The sequence below is a fragment of the Prorops nasuta genome, unplaced genomic scaffold (genome assembly GCF_024137725.1).
Source record: "Prorops nasuta isolate Cenicafe-Biocafe unplaced genomic scaffold, Cenicafe_Pnas_1.2 PNAS00059, whole genome shotgun sequence".
Lineage (NCBI taxonomy): Eukaryota > Metazoa > Arthropoda > Insecta > Hymenoptera > Bethylidae > Prorops > Prorops nasuta.
In genome coordinates, this window is record NW_027116856.1 from 379,736 (window position 1) to 402,201 (window position 22,466).

The 22,466-nt window shown below is 39.0% G+C and overlaps 3 protein-coding genes across 6 annotated transcripts; all 3 read right to left on the reverse strand.

Annotated features, from left to right (window-relative positions):
* Nucleotides 1-3,663: 3,663 nt before the first annotated feature.
* On the reverse strand, nt 3,664-5,720 carry LOC136784494 (uncharacterized). The gene is made up of 4 exons (XM_066745164.1): nt 5,116-5,720; nt 4,458-4,588; nt 4,093-4,321; nt 3,664-3,789 (listed from the first exon to the last, which is right to left on the reverse strand). Exons 2-4 carry the CDS (start codon nt 4,537-4,539, stop codon nt 3,738-3,740), a joined length of 363 nt encoding a protein of 120 aa, XP_066601261.1. The 5' UTR covers nt 4,540-4,588; nt 5,116-5,720; the 3' UTR covers nt 3,664-3,737.
* An 815-nt stretch (nt 5,721-6,535) lies between these two features.
* Nucleotides 6,536-9,768, reverse strand: LOC136784495 (uncharacterized). Its single transcript, XM_066745165.1, has 4 exons — nt 9,627-9,768; nt 9,297-9,477; nt 8,842-9,071; nt 6,536-6,668 (listed from the first exon to the last, which is right to left on the reverse strand). The coding sequence occupies exons 1-3, from the start codon at nt 9,766-9,768 to the stop codon at nt 8,852-8,854; spliced, it is 543 nt and encodes a 180-aa protein (XP_066601262.1). The 3' UTR covers nt 6,536-6,668; nt 8,842-8,851.
* Nucleotides 9,769-12,543: 2,775 nt separating this feature from the next.
* LOC136784505 (uncharacterized PE-PGRS family protein PE_PGRS10-like) lies at nt 12,544-18,264 on the reverse strand. Of its 4 annotated transcripts, none has more exons than XM_066745182.1 (5): nt 17,858-18,264; nt 17,313-17,663; nt 15,469-17,166; nt 13,673-15,076; nt 12,544-13,540 (listed from the first exon to the last, which is right to left on the reverse strand). In XM_066745182.1, the coding sequence occupies exons 1-5, from the start codon at nt 17,925-17,927 to the stop codon at nt 13,305-13,307; spliced, it is 3,759 nt and encodes a 1,252-aa protein (XP_066601279.1). In that variant the 5' UTR covers nt 17,928-18,264; the 3' UTR covers nt 12,544-13,304. The 4 variants fall into 4 exon arrangements, with proteins under 4 accessions (XP_066601279.1, XP_066601281.1, XP_066601282.1 ...); XM_066745184.1 differs by having other exon boundaries at nt 15,688-17,166; nt 17,858-18,099; XM_066745185.1 differs by having other exon boundaries at nt 15,469-16,773; nt 17,858-18,095.
* Between the last annotated feature and the right edge of the window lie 4,202 nt (nt 18,265-22,466).

A 22,466-nucleotide genomic window follows, 5' to 3' on the forward strand; every position in this document is an offset into this window, starting at 1 on the left:
GACTTGATATAATTATAATAACAATAAATCGTTATTTGGCCAAAGTCTAGAAATTTCTCTCTTCGGCGTGGATCACGTTTCTATAATTGATGGAACATGGTTCGATAAAGGTGTTTAATGAAAGTTTATACTAACAGTCGAAGGGACGAAAGGTTCATACATTTTCCATGCTTCTATAAATATACGCTGTTCGAGAAACGAGGCAGGTATGAAGCTGCCGTTCGACTCCTATACAGGAATTCAGACTTTTCAGAATTCCATTCTTCACGCTCTCACGCATTTATCTAAATTTCAATCAGTCTGGACTCCTTGCAGAAAAATATACCAGAAGTAATAACTGTATATAGAATAAATTTCTATACAATTTTCCTTAATCCTTCAATTTTTATTCCTTATTCCAAACCTGGAAATATTCATATATAGTCAATTTTGCTTTGCTTGAATTTTTCTAATAAAATTTGGTAACGTGAAAGGTACAGAAAACTCGAAAGGGGTATGATTCGGTTATTCGCTTTCTTTCTCGATCGAGGGTTGATGATACTACAAGGGGGATGAAAGAGTGACGCGTGAAAGCGGATCTAGGCAGCTCGAGGACGCTTAAAATTCCAAAGACGTTGATCGCGACCACCACCACTGGACTCTTACTGACTTTTGATCGTTCCTCGAGAATTATTGTCGCCTCTGACCAGTCATACCTCTGGACACTCTTGTCGGAATGACCGACATAATATTAATATTAAGAGAACGCACGTCCCTCCAAATTACGTCAATTCAACGTCATCATCTTCCACACAATAGTGTTAAACTTCAAATTATTTCGTGAATGCAAAAAAAATTTTATGATGCATTTGTTGGAAAAATTGATTCATCGGTCCAGCATAAATAAATATCTTTTCAATATTCATGCAGAGTAATAGATCGAACGAAACGATAGCGAGAAAGCGAAGGAATTTGTGCGTCATTTATGTATAGGGTTGGTCATCAGACACGTGGAATTCGTTGGAAGATTTGTTGTTTTGGGAAAAGACCGGATGTGGTTGCAACGTGCCTCAACAATCCCAAGTTCAGATTATCCTCCAGTAAGAACCGATCGGTATGGTTGCAGATCCTATTGGCAATTGTCACTCGTCGGCCAATGGGAATTGCACGTCATTCGAGTTGTCGCAGACAGAACGCATGTAAACTGATGACGCAATGACCATAATAATGCAATTCAACGATCGTCCATCAATCCTGGCGAGTATCTCGAACGATCCATCTTCAGCATCTCTTTGTTACACCGTTCTCCAATATTTTTCTTATCACTCGTGGCTACAAATTAATTTCTTCCATTTTAACATAAAATAAAACACTTTTTCAGCGAGAATAACACGAAAATTTCTATTCAAAAATTAAATTACAATTATTTTGGAACCATAACAAGTTTTTCTTAGTTATAAAACTATATATTTAAATTAGTTTCGTCATTCTTAATAGAGATTCGAGTGAACCTTGGTATGAATGAGTTTCGATGGTCGATTGTTTCATGCATGATTGTACAGAGAGGAACAGTGTTTTTGACGCATCCTATGAATACATTCGAGTATACCCACGTGCGTTGGCTGGTTACTACTCCATTTGGAAACGAATCACGGAGGAGATTCGAGTCCTGTGAGCCTGGAAGCGCGGGTTGAAAGACCGCGTTACATCTCGCTCAGGATTGCATTGATTTTGCAAATTTACAAATAAACACCGGGATGAACGTACAGTTTCCTCGTACTTGCAAAGAACTCGCTGATCAATAGTCAAGCCACCCACTACTCTATGCCCAATGTTTCTTACAGGAAAATATAAAATATGCCTGGTAAGCAGTATTCATCTCGTAAAACTCATCGTATAACTTCAACATGAAAAAGTGAAATACATCTGGTCAAAATGGCCAGCAAATTTTCTTTCGTCGTAAATCTTACAAAGTTTATTATGTTACAGTAAGGTGTTTTACGTGGTTAGCGTGTTCAATGACTGTACAGAATCTCATTATTCAGTAAAGTAATTGTGGAATATTATTGCTTGTCGTAGGGCTTTTGCAAAGATACCTCGAATTCCCTCAAAGGAATTTAGTTCCAAGCAGTGTTTATTTTTGTAGAATGTAGGAGGAAAATTTTGTTAAAAAATGGAGACTCGTCGTATCGCAGGGAAAGTTAATAGTTTCGGGCTGTCTAGGGGCGAAATAAAATAGTTGAAAATACACGTCGTCCGACATAAACGGTTTCGTACCTCTGTGCTATCGGCTATACGAATCCTGAATCGATAAAGGATCGATGCAAAGCGGACTGTGGAGTACCGATCAGCCACCTGTTTCGATTAACAAAACGAACGATTGAGGAAAAGTTTGTTCATTCAGAAACATTCTAGAGGGACGTGTAAGATAATATAATATTTTTCAAATATTTAGAACACCTCTTTATATATGAGAGATTTTTCAAAATATTCCAACGTTGTATTCGTTAAAGTTTCTCGAGCGAGACAAACTATAGACATTATTTAGAAAAGAAAACAATAAAGAGTGGAACATCAAAGGAAAAGTATGACAAAGAATCTCTCATACATGTAAAGTCTATCCACGGATGCACTATAAAACTTATAACGTTATGTAAGTGAATTGTGCAGAATACAGAACCCTTTCTTTGAAGTTCTTGCATTCCAAAGTGGCCTCCTGTTACCACATAAAAGTTTGATGGAATTTATTTTGTATCAAAACTATTCCACTTTCATGCAACAGCTTTTAATTATTTTTCGTATATAGTGATTAGAGAAAAATAAAGTATTTTTATAGAAATTAAGAAGGAGTATACTATATATATATATATATATATATTGTAGGAGAATTGTGCCACGTGCAGATTGGAAAGCAAACAAATTGAAGAGGATGCGACAAAGCACGTGATATTCATTTAACATGGGAATAAGATCCGGTGCGACTCCCTTGACGTCCTGGGTGTCCACACGAGTCCTTGGGACCGCACTCTCTGCATTGAAATCAGTTTTTTACCTACCGTAGTTTATCGTCGCTCTCAGAAGGAAATATTTTAGAAACGAATATTTCGAGAAGAACGAAGGAATAGAATTAAACTCAACGGAGTCCATTTTGGTAAAGAGCGATGGCGACTGCTGGGTTGGACTCCAGTGGGAAGGTTTAAATTCGTAAAAATGAGAAAACCGGATCCCGTAATGGCGACGATAGGCCTCCTTCGAGTCAACTGATTTTTAACTCGTACATTGATGTAAAATTTATCGTACTTGGCAGATGTACCTCAAGATCGTGCATCGTTGGCTACAAGGGTGCATCCTTAATGTTGTCGCACGACTTTGCGGCATTGGACACCCTTTGTCGGTTGCACGAAGAACTAGACGCAATAATCATATTACAAGATGGCCAGCAGCCTTAAACCGGATTTAATCTGATTATGCGATTTATGCTTTAATATTTCAAAGTTAAAGGATTTTGTCGCGAGCCCTTCTTAAGCTGAAACTATATATATATACAGGATATTGAAGTGGGTTTCTGGGACGTAGATATATATACAAGTGTTGTTTTTATTAACTTGGGAGAGGATCAATAAAACGCGTCGATTGTTATGACACAGAAAAATTTTAATAACATTTTTGTTACAAGAGCCGTGCGCCAAAAGTAGTCCGAAAGGTGTGATCACAGATGGGCGTGTGAGGCTTCGTGCGGTTGTTGACGTATGAATGTTTCAGCGTTTCCTTGATTTTAAAAGGTACTCGGCGAATCCTAAATCGAGATACCTGAAATCAAACATTTTTTTTAGCGAAACACCGAGAAAGTCATGGAATGATTTTTCTTTTTTTCGATCCATGGTACTTTCGATCGATAATCTTCGAGTCCATCGATTTTATCGACTGGTGGTAAAGCACGTAAAAATTCTTTCACCTCTGCTTAAGATTTATTAATATTCGTGATAAATAAATTGCAAATATTATTAGTATTTTTAATGATTTTTGGAATTTTATAAATTAAAAAATTTCTTGGTTTTTTTGTTAAAACATTTTCAGTTTGCAATGAATTTTTTAAAGAATTCGCAGTCTCACCTTTTGTCCGATGCAGAGATCCAGCGTTTTCCTCTCTTCTCCAAGTCGATGTGCGATCCATCGATCGAGATGAGTCTGAATGCAGTTGGAATTAACTTTTCAGGGGGACCAGTAGTTCCAGAAGGTACGCCTGACAACAGTTTTTTGCCTTGACGATTTTCCTTTGATTTCCTCCTGATATTCAAATCGGACGATACGACAATTTCATCGAATGTTTGGCCAAAGTCAACTGAATAAAAAGAAAATCGTACATTTCATATCGGAGACATGGCAAAGGACGCGGGTTGAAGAGAAAAATCTAAAAGTAAAGACACAAACGGAACACAGTACGTTGACCGGAAATGGAAAAACATTGAACCACTTACATCTTTCATGAGCTGTGTATTCTTCAGCATTGAGCAGTACACATGCCAAACTGATAACGAGAAGAACCAGAATTTTTGCCATTGTGCGAGCAGTTTTTGAATGTGTGCCTAAAGGGTGGAAGGTTTTTCTCCTGAACAAAGAAAACAGAGACACTCGATTAAAAAAATTATAATTCTAGAGGTATTTTACATGTAAAATTACAAAAATGCTTTAAAAAGGACGAAATCGAGCAATTGGCCAGGTGCAAAGTATAAAAAAACAACTTTCACAATCAATACATTCTGCTGGATCGTTTATGACCCGCGGTTTGAGCAAATCGAACTTCACTTTCGAAAATTGTTGCAATTTCTTCACCATAATTCAGCAATAAAATATTATAAAAATCTAAAAAGTGCTACAAAAAGAGAAAAGACACAAAAAAGAAAGGAGCCCAAGGGTTGAAAGTCTGAGATGTTCCAAGGCCATTGACCGTGCCCGATAAAACACAGTCGTTCATGAAGGACGAAAATGTTTGCGAGTTAAAACGAGAGCAAAAATCAGAAAAATCTATCAGCAATACGAGAATCCTCGTTAAACAGCAAGAACACTGAATTTTGAAAAATATTTGCCATGGCCAACCCTGACTGAGTATATTTGAGTCGAAAGTTCTTCACTTACCGATAAGAACCTGAAGATACTTTCCGAGTCGACAACCGCACGAGAAATGCGGGCACAATGGCGCGGAAGGCTTGAAGAGAGCCTGTGCATTTGCTATAGTGAGTGGAGAACAGGAACACACGGGGTCCATGTCCAGGAGGAGGCGCTTTAAAATCACCAGAGACTGTAGTTTCTTGCACCGGACAGACCACTTTCTATTTCATTTTTTTCTACCCCTCCCCTAGTCCTCTTTCTTTCTCCTGGCTACGTCTCGGAGGACTGGTTTACCGGCTGGTGGAGCTCTATCTGTCCAGGAGCGGCTAAACAATGGTTAACGATGCTCTCAGGACCTTAACGAGCTTCTCGACACGTTGCACCAACGACTCCCTTTGCTATATATATATGTGTACGTGCACCAACACTGCTGAGGTATTAGAAACTACGCACCTCCCTACCTCGACCAAACTTTTCTTCCACTCGTTCTTCGTCAACCTCTCCAGCGAGACTGGAATGATAAAAGCAGTGGAATCCCAAGGTTTTTCACGGGGTGCCCAGGGAATATTTCTGCGGCCCTGCGAAGATCTCGCGCACAGATCGTCCGGTCATTGCACGAGCTTTTCGAATCTCGATTTCACGTCTTTGCTTTTTAGAGCTGGACCTCCTCTTTTTGGCTTCCCTTTGTGCTGTTAATCCCCGATCCCCTCTACGCTGCCGTGCTATGCACGCAGCGCGCGATATTTTGTCGGTTTTATTTTCGAGAACATCTGGTGGCTGCTCCACGGACAAAGGAAACTTGCTCTCAGGAAATCTCTCAGCCAAGGGGGTGGTTTCTCCTGCGACCACGGACTTTATTTACTTTATGCCTAGTGACGTGGAATGTTTGTAAACAATGGTCCACGATAACCGCACTGGGGACCACGATACGTTGACCCGGGGTCAACAGACCACAAAATTCACCGTGATTTATGCTGCTCGGTAATCTCTTCGGATGATACTCCACATTCTAAAATATTTGTCGGAGCAATCGAGATTAATTTATGTTTTTCAAACGAGCGGATCATTTTTCTCTCTAAATTTCTTTTATTTACTTTGCTCCCAGAAACGTGCAATTTTGTAAACAATGATAACTGCACTGGGGTCACCAGACGACAAAATTCACCATGATTTATCATTTAATAATCTCTCCAAATTCTTAAATATATTTGTTGCAGTGATCGAGACTAATTAATGTTTTCTAAATGAGCAGATCATTTTTCTCTCTAAGCCTACTTTATTTACTTTGTGCCTGGGGACGTGCAATTTTTGTAAACAATGATAACTGCACTAGAGTCACCAGACGACATAATTCACCATGATTTATCATTCAATATTCTCTCCAAACTCTAAAATATCTGTTGGAGTGATCGAGACTAATTAACGTTCTACAAATGAGCAGATCATTTTTCTCTCCAAACTTGCTTTATTTACTTTACAATTGCATTAAGAATAGGTTGCAAACAATTAGTGAGATGACGGGGTGGGACGAGGATGAAATAAGTTAGAGGCGATCAGTCCAAGTGTTCCGCTGATTGAGCCTGCAACAACAAGAAAAAACATGTCAGAGAGGGTTCACTGGCCGTGAATTTTTTCATCGCGACGTAGCTTGAAAGTTTTTGCACGAGAGAGATCGAGCCCTTATAGGCGTTCGACTTTCGGATGCCCTCGCAATATTATACCACACTGTACACATGTAATGTGTGGGTGTTCACCGAAGGCGTATAAACGAGAACAGGTGCTATTCTTGGGAGTAAAAGTTTAAAAGGCTTTAAAACCGTTAAGATGCACGGAGGTCGTGCGTCGTACACAGGATACATACAGGAAGTTGCAGCAAAAACCTTCCAGCGAAGCGAGCACTCCCGAGTTTTACGTTCCGACTACGCTTCGCCGATAGAAATCAGTATCCGCCGTATTCGCGCTTTGCTTAAAATTAAAATTGCCTGAAATTGCTCTCCTCGAATATTTGATCAAGCCGAATCTCGGATTTTCCGATATACTACATACATATATATATATATATATATATATATACACTATATACAAGAGCAACTCTCCGTACCCTGTTATTATCTTAATTACACGTTTCCTGCACTAAAAAAAGGTAGACGGAACCAAGAATCCTCGCAAAAGCGAGCTACCACGAATTTCTCTGCAAGTGCAAAAAACCCGACTCCTCGGTGATTCATCAAAAAAGGTTATGTCTCGCGAACAAATTCGCTACTAGTTCGTCGACTGCGCGTCGACTCTGCACCGTAGTGTAATAACAACAAAGTCTTTCCTAACCTAAAAATTACAGCTCCGTGCAAGAATAGCTCGGTTCGTGTTCCGCCATTCCAAAGTTCGTGCACGGACGAAGGCACGCGAGAGCCGAGTAAGCTTCAACGGTTGTTCGTCGGAATAAATCGCGAGGAAGAAAAACAACGAAACGAGCGAGGAGCAGGACAGGAAGATGTACTTGGAAACGACGACGAAGACCCTTTCAGCGGGGTCGCTGTTGAAAACGACTTCAACCGTCGTGGAACGGTGACATTGGGACGTGTCTGGGTATTTTTTACGAGGAAGTTTACGAGGTTGGATGATCGGCGGGATGCACGAGAGAGAGAGAGAGAGAGAGAGAGAGAGAGAGTGATGGGGAGGGGGGATGCAAAGGGGAATGGAGAGCGAGGCCAGCCGGCGTTGGAGCGTCGTCCGATTGACGTGTAGGTGCGTTTCCAGACCAAAACAGACCGGTCGCGCGCACATACATCTTGCATAACCGGGTCCGTACGCGCACTTGGAGTACGCGGCAAGACAACAATATGGCGTCTGGGTCCCTTTAAAACGAGTTAATCCGTCTGTCTGGCCGTCTACCGATCGCCTGAGAACCATGAAGATTCATTTTCCCTTTGTCCATTCTTTTTCACACGAACCAAAAAGAGCTTGCCTCAATGGGACAATGCCGGCGTACATTACGACACCCTTTCGCACAGGTCGTACATATAAATAAACAACGCAGGACCTGTGTGTCTGTGAGCGAGAATGCACTACTCCTCTTTCCTATATATATATATATATATATATATATATATGTATAGTGTATGTAGGATGTTTCTTTCACAGTCCCCCCTCACGCTCGACCACCGCACGCTACACACGGTCACGCATCAATCCAGGAAACTATTATATAGTATATGTATTAAGCTCTTGTCGAAAATCCTCCAGTTTTCTTCGTCCCTTTTCTTAGCAGAAAATTAAAATTTTGATTAAACTCGCAATGGGAATCATTAAAAAACGAGAATTTACAAAACGATCCAGTGTAATCTCTTAACGGTTCAATGAACTTGAAAAAAGTTTTGTTTGGACCCCTAGGCTGAAGCTCGCCGTTTTTATACTTAAATACCGTTAAATTTGTTTAATTACCGTTGACTGCACTCTATTGTCACCGAATAAGCTGTGCTGTACCTTTTTTCAAGGGAGACCCAACAATCGTAACGACACGCCCTTTTGTTTGATTGAGATTTATTGCCTTATTGATATAACTGGTTACTCTCTCTCCCCCTTTCCTCTCTACTCCTCAACTCGAGTTGCACAAAGAGCAGTCGAGGGAAAGACAAAAAAATGTATGAATTATCAAAGTAAATAATTCTTCCACGTTCCACAGTATTAATATTCATTATCTTGGGGAACAAACTCCCGTCGGGTAACACGATGACATGGAAGGAAGATACTCACGTGGAAATATTTAATATCTTTGGTTTCGTCCGGAGGATGCTTGAGCGACGCTGAAAGTGGCGGTGTAAGGGCCGAAGCTGAAGCTGGCGCTCTGTGCATTGGCCTCGCTATGCGGTCCGTGAGGGCCTCCTCCGCCATTGCCCAGAGATCCTGCTGATGCTGTGGCGAAGGATCCTCCGTGGCTGGCCGGCTGATGTCCTTGATAATGCCCACCATAGTCCGGCTGCCAACTGAGTCACGAACAACGCGCGAATCATTTTTTCATTCTCTCTCTCTCTCTCTTCTGGTCCCACCATCATTACTCATCTTCAACCGTCATATTTAAACGCATTCACCATAAGCAAGCGTACTACACCAATTTAAATAACAAAGGTCGAATTTTTTCTTCTTCGACTGATAATGCAGAATAATGACACTTTGGAAATAACAATTTCACGCAGTCATTCGTTGCTTACCCCCCACAATTGTATCCACCACGGCAGCCGTGTCCACTTAAGAAGCCACCGAGAAGAGGCTTGTGCTTCTTCCTTTTGTGACCAAAAAGCAAGTGTCTTGCACCGTCGTCCTCCTCGTAAGAATAATCGTCGTCATCGTAATCGTCCAAGAAAATTGGCGATCTCTGCTTTCTTAAAATCTCTGTAAGTTTGGTCAAGGTATATGGAATACTTTCTTCGGCTTATAGCACTATTGTTATATATATATATATAATAAAACTGAGAAATTTTGCAGTTTTTTGTTTAATTGACTGTAGTCAAAGATTCTGCACTATATATACTGTAACATACCGCTAGTGTTCGTAGGATCATTCGTGAGATCGGTAATGGAGTCCAGCGGCCTTAAACTCGTCAGAATCTTCGATGGTTTTCCGTAGGATATTTTCAGAACGATGAAAGAAAACACGATCACTAGAATATTGAAGTCTCTCATAGTCATTGCGAACGCCATGCTCGGAGAGTTTGGCGAATGGCGCTTCGATATTTCAGAGTCAAATCCGGAGGCTGCCTTCGGAACGGTTTGCTTTTATACGAAACCCCTTCACTTTGAAAAATTCAAGGAAACTACCCGCGACTGTGACCAGTCAATAGATTGGCTACTTATTATTTAAACGATTCCGATTGGAGGACTGGAATATACACTGGACGACCTTACGGTTCAGGGACGAGCGGAAGTAGACTTCAAAAATTGCTGGTACCTCATACAATTCGTGTTGATGAAGTGTAAAGCAGATCTCAGACGTACTCTGCCTCGAGGGATTCTCAGTGTGTTATTCGGACAATGTTTTGGAAAGGATAATAAATGGGAATATATTGAAAGAGGCGATTGAATTCGATGTCCTTTCACGTGTAACTCTTAAACTGTGAACGAGTATGCTATCTGTTGGAAAATACATTCTTTTCTATGCTATACAGGATATTTGTTTAATTTATGATTATTATTGCCTCGATAAAATAGTTGAAGGAATGAGACAAACGAGGGTCAGGTAAGTCGTTAAGAGACAGAGATTTTCCTCGGAGTTTATTTAAATAAATTCATTTTTCCGTTAATGATTTTTTGCCTGAGATGTATAAGTCGATGACGACTGGTAAGCAAGGTCAACGACTTGGCAAAACTATACACATTGCGAAACCCATTACGAAAAGAACTTTAAAGACGAATATTTTAATTTTGTCTCCATATATCACGATGACATCTCGTGCCTTTCCTCGTTTTTACTAATAATTAGAAAGTAATTAACATCGTAAGGAAAATACGGGTTACACTGTTCGTTTATTTTTTACTAAAAAAAAAAAAATACAAGTCTTCCTGTGAAACAAATTAATATATTTCAGTTTGTTTTTTTAGAATAAAATGAAGAAAGTAGATTGTATGAGAAAATACACTGAATTGGAATTCTACTAGCATCCTGTCCCATGACTGATTGCCTGGTTTCTATTGATGGATAATTTGGTTAATAATCCTTGAACTTGAATATTGTGACTATGTGCGTGGGAAGAGGAATGTCCGCGCGCGTGAAGTCTATTGAGAAGGCGTTGATGAGCATGGGACCCTGCGGAGGATGTACCGAGATTGATGTGCGCGAATGGAGTATCGTACTGTATACTAAACGAATTAAAATGAATATTTTATTATTTTTAGTAATATTATTATACTTTGCGTGTACAAAAACACTTACTTATATCCATTAGCACTGCTACCACATCCAGTCCTTTTGACTCTAATTTTCCCAATTTCCACATCTTTATTCATCTCCATATCTGTATATAAAAATAAATTAAATGTCTTTTATAAAAACCATTTTTTTTTAATAAGAAACTGTAATTTAAAACTTTTGCTTTAATTAATCAACAATGAGAATATATTTACAAAACAAATAAAATGTTATTTAATTATATAAGAAAACTGTGAAAAAGTACATTTTTTAAATTAACAAATATTATTGTTTAAAGCTCACTCTCTTACCTACGCGATCAGGAGGATTTTCAGGCAGTTTTAACGCAGAAGCCAAGATGGCTGTAGCTGCTAAAATATTCAGGAATATCACGCACTTCATTTTAACTTGATATTCTCCAGACGACTGACCAGTCCGAACTTAACTAAGGAAATGAGAAACTAATTTTGGTTTGAAGATTCTTTACTGTTATCATACCTGAAAACGCTTTCTATATTTACCTGAACGTTGTATACTGAGAATTGCAATAGAAAGTTTTACCTGCCTTCTGCTGTAAATTACCTTCCAGCTTGTACCTTTGCCTACACCTTCCTCGATTACTTTGCATGAGAAATATATTTTTAAACTCGATTAATATAAAATAATATCCACTTACCTCGATCTGGCAAGATCTTTTAAAACGTGCTGCACGAATGATTCTCCTTAACTATTAGCATACATTATTCTTTTCCGTCGATTATATCATTATATTCTAAGTATTTTCTTAAGAATCTACATCTGTAAAAAATATAGTAACAAAGCAAATTTATAATTAACTGGGATTGTAAAACCACTTTTTCATTAACAACTATTTCCATGTTTGTGAACGAAAATTGTTATAAATATTTATGACTCGCAATTAATGAATTATGTAAGAAAGCGAATAATCACTGAGCATGTAATGTAAGATAAAGTAGGTGGTATATACGGGAATCCCATGTCGTGGAGGACAATTGAAGTTAGATGTTGATCGATTGTACGTAATTGTATACATAAATTACAAAACTTGTATAAGTATACTGCATTCACTCATGAGATAAGCGTTGTACGACCGGCTGGGACCCTATCAACACTTCTCTCCCCTTTCACCCTTCTTCTCTTCCTCTATTTTTCTCATTTTTTTCTTTATTTCGCAGTCACGTAGGACAAGTTCGACGAGTTTTTCGCCTCTCTGTTTCTGATACTCCACCTGAGATGAGGAGCACTTACACGTTTCGTGCCTTAGCGATTGTGAGAATAAAGATAAACGTTATTTAGAAAGGAGCTTCGTAACCTGAAACTCTTCATTTCACTCTGCGTATTTAATCGTATCAATAGAAAATTTTTACGATTCGCTTCGAGTTAAAATTAAATTTGCAAAGAACGAAAAGCAGCAATTAAATTATAACAAATGGAATATCAAAGATAAGAGCATTATATTGGACGAATTTTATAAAGGATTTATCTTAGACACGTATTATTCTTTTGTTCGGTAAGGAATGAGATTTTTCATATCGATAGAGTTAATTTATTTCAAAACCATATTTATAACGATTCAATCTCTTTTGCGGTACAAATTATAACCTCATCTCTGGTTTCTCGGAGAACTAATATCATGATTATCACTCGTGAATATCGTACAAAATTTAAATCGCGTTTATATCTTACAGCTTATATACTTTATCAAAATATGTCATTCCTGGCTCCAATTTTTACATAACGAATAAAAACTCAGTTTAAAAATCCATTACAAAGGTCTGCAGGAATTTACAGCTCGTAACATTGGTCAGTTACACATTTGGAATAGATTTTTCCATCTGTCGGAGACTGATAATTTATAACAGAGTATTATTTTATGACTGGTCGAAGTGTTTATTGACGACGAAAAAAAAAGGAAGTAAAACACACATGTTTTGTCCATTGGTTAAATAAAGCAAATGTCAATGCGTCGAACGATATAAAAATCAACATGTGTAGCTTCACCCTAAACACTAATTCTTCTTCTTAAACTAAAATATTCGTTGCTATAGACATAACTAATACTGCTTACCCTTATTATAGCGTAAAGATAATTAAAATTACTACAACAGAGCAATCAAGAGGGGAAAAAAAGTCATTACAGGTAAGCGAAGAAACGTTAAGAATCATTTAGTGGTTCAGTGCGTTTCGCTCGACTTCTTTCGGCGTTAAAGTATTCAAACGTTGCATGAAGAAATTTGCTGATGGTTCATCGGTCTTGTACAAAATCGGACGCTTAATGGGAGTATCACAATTTTTAGTTGGTGAAGATGAGCATGTCTCGAGTATCGGCAGAGGAGGATGCATGACTGGATGCTCCACTCTTCGATTCTAAAGTGGAGCCAGGTTGACTGGAGGCGTTGGCGGAAGCACTGGCACTGGCCTGTGCTCCTCCACTGCCATAAGCGTTGGATTTTGCATCGGAAATTGCGTTCGAGTGTCCACCTCCATTGGCAGAAGCTGAAGCGGAAGCTTGAGCGTTGGCAGTGGCTCCTGTTGAAGGACCAAGAATCATTTAATTACGATCGGACTTTCTTCGATGCCTGTCTCAGTAAAACGTTAAAAAAACAAATGAATATGGCGAAGAGCTTTTAAATATTATTGAATAACGAAGGTGAAACGTACCTGATCCACTTCCTCCGACTGGTCCACCGTATCCACCCTGGTTATAATCATTACCGTAGCCACCATGACTTCCTCCGTGTCCTCCGGCGTTGGATGCAGCATTAGCAGCGGAGTTGGCGTTGGATCCAGAGGATCCACTTCCTCCAAGAGGATTTATCAGGGGCCCACCATATCCTCCCTGATTGTAATTGTTCCCGTATCCACCTTGGCTACCTCCATGTCCGGAACCTCCAGCACTGGCAGAAGCATCAGCTTTGGCAGCCGAATTCGCATTCGATCCGGAAGATCCTCCGCTTGGTCCATATACTCCGGTACTTGGTGGTCCTACATGCTGTCCTGGTTGATGGTCTCCATAACCACCAAGAATTGTGGAACCACCTAGACCACCAGCATTAGTACTTGTTCCAGCGTTAGCATTGGCGTTTGAGTTTGCTCCTGCAGATCCACTTCCCTGAACTCCAGATCCTCCATAATTTGGTACATTTGCAGATGGGTTGTAATGACCTCCTGGACCCAAGTTAAATTCTTTGGAACCGTATAGAGCGTTAAGATCCGTTTTTATCGGCCGAAAACCACCACCTAAGATTGCTATTTCACCATTTGCATTTGTATTTGCATTTGCATTTGCATTTGCATTTGCATTGGAGCCTGCCCCGGAGCTGCCACCTGGTACGACAGGAGAAATTACTTTGTACGATGGTACCGATCCTGGTATGGCGGTTGGAATGTGTTGCCCATTATTGGTTGGAGTATTAGAAGGGATACTGGAGTATGGCTGATCTTGTCCTAGGATGATGATGTGTGAATCATCGTTGCTTCCGGCGTTGGCATTTGCATTAGCGTTGGATGTTGATGTACTTCCGCCTTGTACATTACCATATCCTCCTTGGTTTGGTTGCACAGGAACTGAAACTACTGGTCCCTGGGTCTGACCACCGTGGAAGAAAGGATTATGCTCGTTTAATTTGATTTCATCCTGATGGATGTTGTTTCCTGAGTTTGCATTGGCCGCAGCATTGGCATTGGCGTTCGCTTGGGCATTTCCGTTCAAGAATGGGTTGTTAGCCCCGATCTGTTGAGCAGGTACATAACCAGTCGATCCGTGTCCTAGCGAAGGTTGATGGTAACCTCCAACTGGTCCCTGGTAGCTAGGATTCTGTACGTAACCTGGTGCCCCGGATCCTTGGACATTAGAGCCGGCCTGTGCGTTTGCATTGGCATTTGCGTTTGCATTGGATCCTGCATTTCCGTTTAAGAAAGGATTTTGATGATAACTTCCATGTCCTGGTACATAGCCACCAGCTTGACCGTAGTGCCCTTGTCCACCTACTTGACCGTAATGACCTTGGCCACCCACATTTGGTCCTCCGAAATTATTTCCACAGCCTCCTGGACAATTCCCACCTGTAAGCGATAATCAGAATTAATCTTACGATATCTGCTGGATGAATATTTGGTAAACCAAACACACTTATTGCTTTTTATCATGCAAGACAGTAATTGGTAATTGAGGAAAATACAGTTTTGGATAAATGACGATATTTCATTTTATACTACATGAAATATTGCCTTTTTACAAGATGTAACGTAGTGGAAGAACATTTAGGGAGAAACTTGCCAGTTCATTTACTGTATTCAGTTTCTCATAGAGGTGCTGAATGTAAATGTTGTGCAATTTCTTTTGCTCGACAGAAAAGAAATAGTGCTGATAATAAAAAAATTGTGCTCCAAGTCCTCCTGTTTAGATGGTTTAGACCTCGGATTCATTGAGTTGTAATTCGATGGTCATTAATCACCTTGAGCAGGAGAAGTCTCTTCTATAACGATGATCTCAATGGGTCTTCCTTGAGGTCCTGGATGCCTTTGAGGTGGTGGTGGATGATGGTGGTGGTGGTGGTGAGGTCGATTCATGTTCCAAGAATTAGGACGAGGATGTACAGGGACAGATACAGGCCGGTGTGGTTGAGCTGGTGAGGGACTTTCGACAACGACAACAGGAATCACAACTGTATTACCATTATTCTGAGGTGTCGGTTCGACTTGACAAGATCCATCTGGACGTCCACAGTTAATTTTTACAATTTCCAATCCACCATTATTTTCAGCTCCTCCACTCGTGTGTCCATAACTACCGATAGGACTTATTTTGTGAATTTCAGGCCTCGTTGCAGCTACATTTGCATTTGCATTTGCATTGGATTGAGCAGTTGCACCAGATATCGTTGGTCCAGAATTGTACGTAGGTTTCTGTATCACTGGACCACCAGCATTAGGACTCGAATAAGATGGACCATAGCTTGGTGCCTGGTACCCTGAATTTCCAGCTGCATTAGCATTGGCATTGGCACCAGATATCGTTGGTTCAGAATTGTACGTAGGTTTTTGTATCACTAGACCACCAGCATTAGGACTCGAATAAGATGGACCGTAGTTTGGTGCTTGGTACCCTGAATTTTCAGCTGCATTAGCATTGGCGTTGGCACCAGATATCGTTGGTCCAGAATTGTACGTAGGTTTTTGTATCACTAGACCACCAGCATTAGGACTCGAATAAGACGGACCATAGGTTGGTCCCTGGAACCCAGAATTTCCAGCAGCATTGGCATTCGCGTTGGACTGTGCAGTGGCTCCAGAGGTCACTGACCCAGAATTGTACGTAGATTTCTGTACCACTGGAACACCAGCATTGGGGCTCGAATAAGATGGACCATAGGTTGGTGCTTGGTACCCAGAATTTCCAGCTGCATTAGCATTGGCGTTGGATTGCACATTGGTACCGGATGTCACTGGCCCAGAAGTATGTATAGGTTTTTGCACCAATGAAACACCAGCATTAGGATTTGAATTTGTCGGAGCATAGTTTGGAGCTTGGTATCCAGAGTTTCCAGAATAGCTGGCTGCATTGGCATTTGCGTTGGATTGAGAAGTGGCCCCTGAGTTACCCAGAACATTGTTTGGTACCGCAGGGTAGTTCGAAGGCGCGTTAAGCGACGGTGCTCCAACGTTCGTAGGAACGTACGAAGGTATCATGTTCACATTTTGAACATTATTTACATTCGAGCCAGCATTGGACAGAATATTCGAGTTGCCAGTTGGATGTTCTGGAATTGGATACACTTGCATATTCGGGTGTTCGTATCTGTCATTACCAGAATTCATAAAATCGGGCTTCGCGTATAACCCAGAATCATCAATCGCGTCAAATTTGGTATTGGCATTAGCATTTTGCAAATTCAATCGTGAATTGTAATTTCTAGATGGATATGCTCCAAATTCATGATAATTAGGTGCTAAGGAGTTTATTGGTTGTGGCTGATTGGAAAGAATGTCTCTATCAGCAGTGTTAGTATTGGCATTAGCAGTATTAAAAACATTCGATTGGCTCCCACTACCACCAATTACGCCTCCCTGATAGTTATATGGAAATTTATCATTTGTATCAAATTCGTCATCAAACTCGTCGTACAAATTGCTCTGAACAGATCCTGGATAACCTGTTATTAAAAAGGTTAGTAAGCATCTAATTTAAAATGCAATTTATAAATTATAATTACAGTTTAGTCGAGTGAAATTAAGATGGCAGATGATTAGGATAAAAGCATTTGAAAGTTTTCTTTTTAATCCATCTGGTAGAATTTACCTTGAATGCCACTATTGGCACCAGCATCAGCTTGGGCATTGGCATACGCGTTTGCATTGGCAGAGGCTTGAGCATTCGAATTGGCACCTCCATAGCCACCACCGTAACCACCGTTGGCAACTGCACTTGCTTTAGCATCCGCACTGGCTACGCCGCCATTGGACGATGCTGAAGCTTGAGCAGAACTCAAACTGGTGGAAAACCCAATGGGACCCAAATTTAAATTCGATCCGATAGAATGGGCGCTTGCTGAGGCCTGGTTACCCCTGTCTTTGTGTTTAAACAGACCAAGGGGATCCAACAAGGAAGGATTTCCCGATGCCAAACCTTGCAGATGATCTCGCAGTATACCTTTGCAAAAAATTTTAATTAAACATTGCTCTTTCGATATAAAGTCTCTATTTATACATTTTTTTGAAATGCAATTTATTTTAATTTTTTTCAAACGATAGTTTGTTATAAATGATTGAACAGAAAATAATTGTTTTATTTCTCGTAAGTAATTCAATTCGTTGACACGAAAAAAAATATTTCATGAAGCTCACCAGGTTTGGCTGTAGAGTCCTTAATTAAAAACAGTACCAGCACTGGCACCAAACACTTGAACAATTTCATGATTTTCACTGTTATAGAATAAAATCTAGAGCTAAATATCACGCACGTATCGTTTGCCCTATGTCTTGTTTATATCTCTATGCTCGAAGAGTCAAGTGAGACTGAAGCTCCGGCACCAGACAACATCTTATATACGACAGTCGTATGGATTTTACGTTGGACAACAATTATCACTCCGAATGTATCTTTCCAAGAGTTTTATCCAACTTTTCACACATTGCAAAGAAAGATTCTGTATTAATTTTTTTTACAAATGCCAATCTCAACAGTGGATCGATAATCGAATAAAAATTATAGATTAATTAGATTTGATAGAATAAAGTTTTTAAATGTTACTGCGAGACAATACTTTTGCAGGCAGTGCTACACACTGTCAAGGTCTACTCACTTCGTCGAACCGTTTTACATTTTTCAAACTTGGGATATCCCTGCTCGGTGATTGGTGAATGATTACTAAATCCAGTATACTTTTGAAACTAACTTTATTCCAGCATTATTAGAACAAGAATATATATATATATATATATATATATGTAATAATATAGTAATCAATTACAAGAAGCAATCATTTGTATTGTTATATTTAGAACATTAAAAGCAATTCAGGAATTCGCTAGATATTTGGCAAGAAATTCTGTACTTTATAATATTTCATAAAAAATAATTACTTACGTTAAAAAGACGTGTGTTAAAAAAATATCGTAAATTTTGCAATTGTAGCTTAATAGATATTATACTACACAACTCTGTTCATCTCGAACAAACTTTATTCGTGGCCAACAAAATTAAGAACTCAAGTAAATTGAATTTTATTGCTGATAACAGTATATATTAGCAATTGCTGGCTATCCTTAAAAATTCAATTCAAGAATGATTTAACAACATAATTGAAATGCTTAAAATTCAACTGAAAAAGAAAAATTATAGCTAATAAATAATTTTATTAAGATTTAAATATTTATATATATATATATATATATTTTTACACTTAAATCGGTTTTGTACGAAAGGTGTTGGACGAATCCTACAATCCTCATGTTTGTACAAACTGGTTAAAGAAGAATTGAAAAAAGAGTAACAAAAAACATGTGGCAGGCCTCGAGCCATATTATCATTTCTTTTCAGATTCTTTTGCGATCTCCTGCTTATACTAAAACTGGCAAAGGTTTGCGTGCGACTGACAAAAATTTCTTTTCAATTAATACATCAGCCTGTCGAATCCACAACGTTTTATTTATGAAAACTCACAATAAATCCATTCCTTGCTGAGTCGACTGAAAAAAAAAATAAAACAAGCCGGTTGTTAAGTTGCAAAGAACGAGTGACAAAATAAACTCGTAGAAAAACCAAAAATCGTGTCTGGAAATATTCGTGAATCAAAAATATCGACTGGATCACGTTTTGCTGCTCCACCATCATTCGCCGAATTCGTGCGTGTATGAACCGTTTCTACCGAATTGATATTGGGTCAAGGAACAATTCGATAATGTTTGATTCGAAGAAAAGAAGAAAGCAACATTTAAACTTGTTTTTAGCGAAGGTGGTGGGGAATTACCAATTGGACGAAACAACTTTTCCTCCTGTAAATTTTTTTAAGAAAATAATTCATGAAAAACTATGTTTATTCACTGGTCAGTGTTAAATCATCAGAGAATACAGGCCTCTAGTAACTACTTGAAACCCCCCAAAATTTAATTGGAGAACAACAGTATTACCAAAAATCAAAGCTTGAAATAATAAGAACAAAGACATTTGTCTGAACAGAGCAGATCCGTGAATATCATCCCTGGTACCTTACGAAAGTAACGATCATCCGAGGTCGTTTACATTCTCCCAACAAAAAAAAACTCACAATGAACCATCGACGTATTCCCCTAATCGATACACGGCTAACGAAATTTTATTCGGAATCCATCGATTCGACACTTCTCGTCCTCTTTCCAATTTCGAAACCAATTTCTCGTTCCGGCTCTTCAAGGTCAGGTTCAACGACATTCAGCATCAACGATGGTCCAGGTTGGCGTTTTACGTGCGTCCACGCGCGCTACTGGGATCTCTCGAGGCTTATCGATAAAATTAGCAGAAACAACACACCCATTATATCCTGTTCCACACTCACAGAATTCACTCGGTTCACCTTGAAAGCTCCCTGAAAAGAATTCCGATGCATTGTCAAGCTCTGACTACACTCTTTTTCCATGTCATTCCTACAACGATACCTGATTCATTCCCCACTATTCGATTAGGTTTATCAAGAATCTTAACCAATTTCTTCGCTCCCAAACAGAATCACAACTTGGGAGATAAATCTAATGGAGGTTGAGGGATTTTGAGTAAAGAATCCGAAGAGATTATTATGCGCAATGTGTTACGTATCAATCCGGAAAACTGAGAAAGCTACGTAACGCAAATACGAGCTTGTTTGGGTATGCTACTTGGAAATCTATTTTTCAATGTAAAGTAATATCGATTTGAATAGACTTATGACTGATTATGAATCAGTAAGTGTAATAGGTGTGACTTTACGGTGTGCGGTACTGTGATTGGATTATTAATTGAGGAGGCGTAAGGAAAGAAACGGTACACATTTGTGATATAGTTGTAAATCGAATAGTATCGTTCGAGAATGCACAAGCCAGCTACGCTACGTCACTGTAATGACGGCTTGGCTAAATTGCGTGTTTCGCTGCTCAATTCGCGACTCGTAATAGACGACTAATTGTCATTGGACAATCTCGGAATCTGGTTACACTCTCTTGGTGGAAGTCCCAGCTGAGCTCTCCGTTCGGAAATCCCCAAGGAGGGTCAAGGTAAGCAGCTACTCCAACAGTTCGCAGGGTCAAGATTATGTAGTGTATGTGTGTATACCTTTCTGTTCGTACATTTATAACGCTATTAATTATCATACCTCGAGTAATATAACCCGACGAAGCATCGCTCGTAATCTCTATCGAAAACATTTCACCAAAGGCTCGTCGATTCAGAAACTCCCAGAATAGTGTAAAAATAAAAAAATGACCCTGATTTAATTTTTTTATCCTTATTTATCTACCTTCATATTACCATGAACAATATTGATTTATAATTATGATTAGTTATTTTTTAGAGATTGCGCTTCACAGTGAAAATGTTATTTTATGAATTTTTTAAGTGTGATTCGTAATTTGGTTTATTTAATTAGTAACTCCTAGCAGGAAATTAATTAAGTTGATTCTATAGTATGAAAATGGAGCAAGTTCAAAGTTCAATGTCAGCTGAAGGATTAGAGATCTGCGTATGATGATAAGAGCGTTGTGAAAAATGTGATGGATTATCGACGAATCTCAGACGTTTGATGAATCGATGACGCGAGGAGCACAGATTATTCCAGCCTGAATGAAAAGATCTCGGTATTGACACGAGAGCGAAGCAAATCTGTTACGAAATTAAAGCGCGTGCAGAATGATAATGGTCGGGGGATTCGACTACTCTTTGCATTTCCCATGAGTCATGCGTGAAAAATCCTGCCAAAAGATCACTCAGAAAAACCCATCGTTTATCAATTCATCAGTTTAAGTCATAAACCCGTGATCCACGAAAAAGATCGCTATAAATCCAACCATATTATTACGTACTTTGAAAATTCGAGTAATTTGACATTTTATTGCTTTATAATTCTTCATTGGATATTATTTAAAAATATATTATTTTTTTAATAATATAATGAAATATATGTAAATATTAATTCCTCTTCTCCAGTAACCCTTTCTTTTCCCATTACCAAGTGTCACTAAAAATATATGTATATAATCAATACATTGCGAAATCTAGTGTTAAATTGCAGAGCTAACAATAATAATGTTTTAAATCATTTAAATATTTCAACAATAGAAATACTACTTGAAATATCGAAACATTTATACCAGCCTGCAGCCAGCATAATTATTATACAAGTTCTGAAATACTTGGAAGCTACTGGTTCAGGTACAATAATACATTACTTTGCCAGAATGCGAATAGTGACTTTAGCAATTTAATTCCATTGGATTTCGATTGGACTGAGTCATTTGCTTTAAAATCTGTATAAGTATCGAAATTCGGAATTGTCGAGGGAAACCCAATGTCATTTTATTACTCGTTACGTTATTATTACCAGTTATCCACTCGATTTCGATTTGGTGGTAGTGGTGTGCACCAATGACGATAGACACATTTGCAAATTAAAATGTGTGGGAGATAAATACGCGAGCAGTATACAAGCTTTGGTCTTGTGCTCGGTCGCCGTGACACGATCGTGTAACCACGTGACGTCATCGGTCTCAAAGTAGATTCCCACAAAAACAAGATATTAGCTGGGAAATTTAACTGCGAATTCTCTACCTACTTATATATTCCAGAGTGGATCTCCTAGTCTAATCTCACATCGTACATCTGGATTATCAATTTCACCTTGTGCTTCTCACTCATTATTCCTCGTTGATTTGTATAATGCTTCTTTGTAAATATTAACAGTTTCCTCGACGTATTTTAACAAAGCAACTAGAATCAATATAGTGATCA

Excerpts from the sequence above, each read along its gene's own strand:
- LOC136784495 (XM_066745165.1), bottom strand. The coding sequence starts at position 9,768 with ATGAGAGACTTCAATATTCTAGTGATCGTGTTTTCTTTCATCGTTCTG. Across the intron at positions 9,478-9,626 it reads TGATCCTACGAACACTAGCG|AGATTTTAAGAAAGCAGAGA; the intron begins GTATGTTACAGT and ends CCAAACTTACAG. Across the intron at positions 9,072-9,296 it reads GGTGGATACAATTGTGGGGG|TTGGCAGCCGGACTATGGTG; the intron begins GTAAGCAACGAA and ends TTCGTGACTCAG.
- LOC136784494 (XM_066745164.1), bottom strand. The coding sequence starts at position 4,539 with ATGGCAAAAATTCTGGTTCTTCTCGTTATCAGTTTGGCATGTGTACTG. Across the intron at positions 4,322-4,457 it reads ATACACAGCTCATGAAAGAT|TTGACTTTGGCCAAACATTC; the intron begins GTAAGTGGTTCA and ends CTTTTTATTCAG. Across the intron at positions 3,790-4,092 it reads ATCTCTGCATCGGACAAAAG|GTATCTCGATTTAGGATTCG; the intron begins GTGAGACTGCGA and ends GTTTGATTTCAG.
- LOC136784505 (XM_066745182.1), bottom strand. The coding sequence starts at position 17,927 with ATGAAATTGTTCAAGTGTTTGGTGCCAGTGCTGGTACTGTTTTTAATT. Across the intron at positions 17,167-17,312 it reads TGCCAATAGTGGCATTCAAG|GTTATCCAGGATCTGTTCAG; the intron begins GTAAATTCTACC and ends TTTTAATAACAG. Across the intron at positions 15,077-15,468 it reads AGAGACTTCTCCTGCTCAAG|GTGGGAATTGTCCAGGAGGC; the intron begins GTGATTAATGAC and ends TATCGCTTACAG.